At 47.9% G+C, this 3666-nt stretch overlaps 1 protein-coding gene across 1 annotated transcript in view; it reads right to left on the reverse strand.

The window, feature by feature from the left end:
• The window catches only part of LOC126510264 (nucleoside diphosphate kinase A), a 7694-nt gene extending 4652 nt beyond the window's left edge, over positions 1 to 3042 (reverse strand). The window contains exons 1-2 of the mRNA XM_050156764.1: positions 2894 to 3042; positions 491 to 620 (exon numbers count right to left, since the gene is read on the reverse strand). Coding sequence (XP_050012721.1) covers positions 491 to 616 — 126 coding nt within the window. The 5' untranslated portion in view covers positions 617 to 620; positions 2894 to 3042. The remainder of the gene's footprint in view (positions 1 to 490; positions 621 to 2893) is intronic.
• Between the last annotated feature and the right edge of the window lie 624 nt (positions 3043 to 3666).

The raw sequence follows: 3666 nt of genomic DNA on the forward strand, positions 1-3666 counted from the left end.
TAGAATTATTTCTTTTCTCTGTTTTATCAGGAGAGCCGCCCAAGCAAAACTGTACTTTTCCCCACAAAGCCCAATGCATCATGTCTGACTCATATTCGGTATCTATCAGGTATAATTAGTGAAGCAAAGACCTTCTTCCTGACAACCTACCTCAAGGAGGATAAGGGCTGAAGGATAGTCTCTAAAATTATTGGCTTAGGAGGCTAGAGACCAAGAGCTCCAAAATATCCAGAGCTGAGTCAGAAATTAAAGCTCTGCAGAAATGTGTGGGATTCTACATTGCTAGGGGAAAAGACTATTTTTGAAAGCCCCAAATGACTTGGTTTGTTCCAAGATTCAGCTAACATGCTTAATCACTGAGAGGTTTTCGGATTCTAAGATACCCTGCCATGAAGATGTCTAGACAGGAAACAAGGCAGACCCAGGAGCTATCCAGCAGCATTCTGCTGTGCTCCAAAGAGTCAAAATAGGAAGCATGAGATCCACTCACCTGCATGAATTTCAGGCCAACAAGGCGGAATCCCTTCTGTTCAAAACGCTTGATGATCTCTCCCACGAGCCCCCGCTGGACCCCGTCAGGCTTGATGGCAATGAAGGTGCGTTCAGTGTTGGCCATGGTCCTAAAGAGAGGCAAGCAGGGCAGTGAAGCAGGACTAACTCTCTACCCTCATCACGATCCTTCTCAAGCGGATTAGTCTCTCATAAAACTGGCTTTGCTATATTATGTCTACCCCAAGTCTCTCTAGTAAAATCCCAGTCCCTGTCCAGTTCACTCAGCAATGGATTATGATCCCGAAGTAGCCAAGGGCTCAAAAGCTGGAACTATAATTTCTATTCCACTTGATTCCATAAGCTCCGATTGACCTTCAACTGTGTACTTAACACTGCAATGGAACTAAAGGAGATGCAAACCTAAGACCCACACATTAAAAAGACACCACTTTTTTTTTTTTTCAGTAACATCAGGAGAAACCGCATAGATATGGTTTTCCTAGTGAAAGTCACAGCTGGTACAAGACAGTGTGAGCTACAGCATTAGAACGCTATGTCATGGCAACCATCTTTGTTTTACAAAGAATGAGCTTGCCCAGCCCTATGCAATCTGGGATACACCTTAGGGTGTAATGAGAAAAAACAAGTCTGAGAATGCATGCCAGTAAACCCACCACTAGGAAGGCTAAGGCAAAAAAGGACAGAGGATTCCAGGCTGTCCTGGGGGGAGGGGGAGAAGGAAGAAAAAGAGGAAGAAGAGGAAGAGGAAGAGGAAGAGGAAGAGGAAGAGGAAGAGGAAGAAGAAGAAGAAGAAGAAGAAGAAGAAGAAGAAGAAGAAGAAGAAGAAGAAGAAGAAGAAGAAGAAGAAGAAGATGATGATGATGATAGAGCTGAGTGTAGTGGGCTAGATGTGGTTCCCCATGTCAGTGGTCCCAACCTGAACTGAGCTACATAAGAGATGCAATGACTATGCTTCATCATGGATGGGGAGGCACTCATGAGGCCCATGGCCTTACCCCTGCCTGGGGAGCTACTGCTGATTGATGGTTGTGGGTGAGTGGGTATCATTTTCTTCACTGGTGCAGCCAAGAGTAAACTGTCCATGGTTCAGCAAATAATTCCTCCATCCACGAAGCAAGCAGCTCTAACTCGCTCTCACTCTCGCCCACTCTCACTCTCGCCAGCACCCACACACATACATGCATGAGAAAGAAATCCAAGACATGAAGGTGGGAGGGGACCTGGTGGGAAGGAGTTCGGCAGGAGAGCTGAAGAGTGTAATGGGGGAAGGCTAGTACACAGATGCACAAAATTGTCAGAGAGAATAAAGGACAAAAACCATGAAAGTCCATTATGTAAGAATAGCGGTTAGCATTTATTAAACCGTGCATTAGGGGGAAAGTGCAGTGTGCATTGTGACTAGCCACAGCACAATACCTGACACGGGACATTGTCACTGGAGGAAGACACCTGGAGAGTATCCGTTCCAGAACCTTCCTTTTCCAGGGAATACAATCACACAAGATGAAAGGAGACTCCACCTTGAAAGACAATACCTAAGAGGATAGCGACACTAGCTCCTGGCTCTGCCTTGGTGAACTTGAGTTAACCTTTAATTTTATACCTTAAGAATGGGGCCTGAGCCAACTAGATGGTTCAGTGGGCAGAGGTTTTTGGACCACAAGCCTGAGTTTGGGCCCAAGCCCGCTCCACAAAGTGATCTTCTGGTGTTCACATGGATGCTAAGGCATGCATGCACAAGAACACACAAATAATAATACATGATCTTTTAATGATCACCGCTGTCCTCCCCTCTCCCACCTCCAAGGTCTGGGACCTGCAACAAAGAGTTGATCTATTCCATCCCCTATCTTTGATACCAAGCCATGGGGCCTCACAGTCAACAGGAGCAAAGAGGATGTCTCAAATGTTCAATTCTGCCTTCCAAAGAGAGACAGAACCGGAAGACTAGCTGGAGAATCTCTGAACGAGATGTGGAGAAAGCACAGATTCCTCAGAAATGGCCTACCATGTCAGAAACAACCCCTATAAAAGGTTCTGCACACCGATCGATCACACACACATACACACACGCGCATTCATTCATTCATTCGGCAAGCACTGTGGGAGCTCCAGCTCTGTGCCCAGCACCGGGCTGGAAGATGAGTAAGACACAGTCCTGCTGGCGCAGTCTGACAGGAACTGCGGCCACAGACAAAGGCGAGCACACACGTGGCGTGTCAGGCTGACAGGTCTGCACCTGCCCACACCCTAGCCCGCGATCTTCTTCTTCAGCGCCTCCCAGAGAAAGCACCCTTCCCTTTATTTAACACCCACCTCGCTCTCCGCCCTCCCAGGCCCACGACCCGTCCCTTGCTCTCAGCACCCGAATCCCTCTCACCCCTTCAGAAGCCAGGTCTCTCCCTCCGGCTGAGACTGCCCGCACCGGAAACGCGCCCTGGGCTCACGTGGTTCCCAGCAGCTGCTCGCGCGGAACCTTTCGGTCGGTAGTTCCGATTCCGGAGAACCCTTTTGGCAGAACACCGCCAGGCCCCGCTTCCTCTGGTGAGTAGGGTGTCATCCTAGGGAGCACTCTTCCAGTGTTTAACTTCCTTCCGACACTGGGTGTGGCTTTTGTTTTCGTTACTCCCTTCCCCCCCCCCACCGCTGGCAGCCATGTTTTGTTCCTGTCCTGCTGTCGGGTGACTCACTTCCTCCCGAGAAAATTTGGTTTCCCGGGAGGTGGCGCTCACACTGCGTGAAGTCCAAACTCGAGCCCCCGTAGGACTGTCACTCCAGCTCCCCTTTGACCTGTCGAGCAACAAATACAGTAAATACTATGTACGTAGCAGGCACCATTCTAGAACTTAGGGATAAAGCAGTGAGCTCACTTGAGGCTTCTGGTAGGGTTGAGAATTGGGACAAACAATAAAAAGAAATTGACAGTGAATACACAGTGTTACGTAAGTGCTGTGAAGAAAGAATAGGGCAGAGGGAAAAAAAGGCTGAGCAATTTCTGCAGAGTTATAATCAAATAGACCTACATGAAGTTTAGTTATAAAGGAACAAACCTATTATTACCAGAGAGCTGGGAATTGCAGTGAGCACTGAGTGGTAGGAAACACAGGAGGAGAATTTTGTTGTTGTCGTGGGAGGATTTTTTTTTTTTTTTTT

This window comes from Alexandromys fortis, unplaced genomic scaffold (assembly GCF_014885135.2).
Source record: "Alexandromys fortis isolate MF-2015 unplaced genomic scaffold, M_Fortis_MF-2015_v1.1 scaffold_31, whole genome shotgun sequence".
NCBI lineage: Eukaryota > Metazoa > Chordata > Mammalia > Rodentia > Cricetidae > Alexandromys > Alexandromys fortis.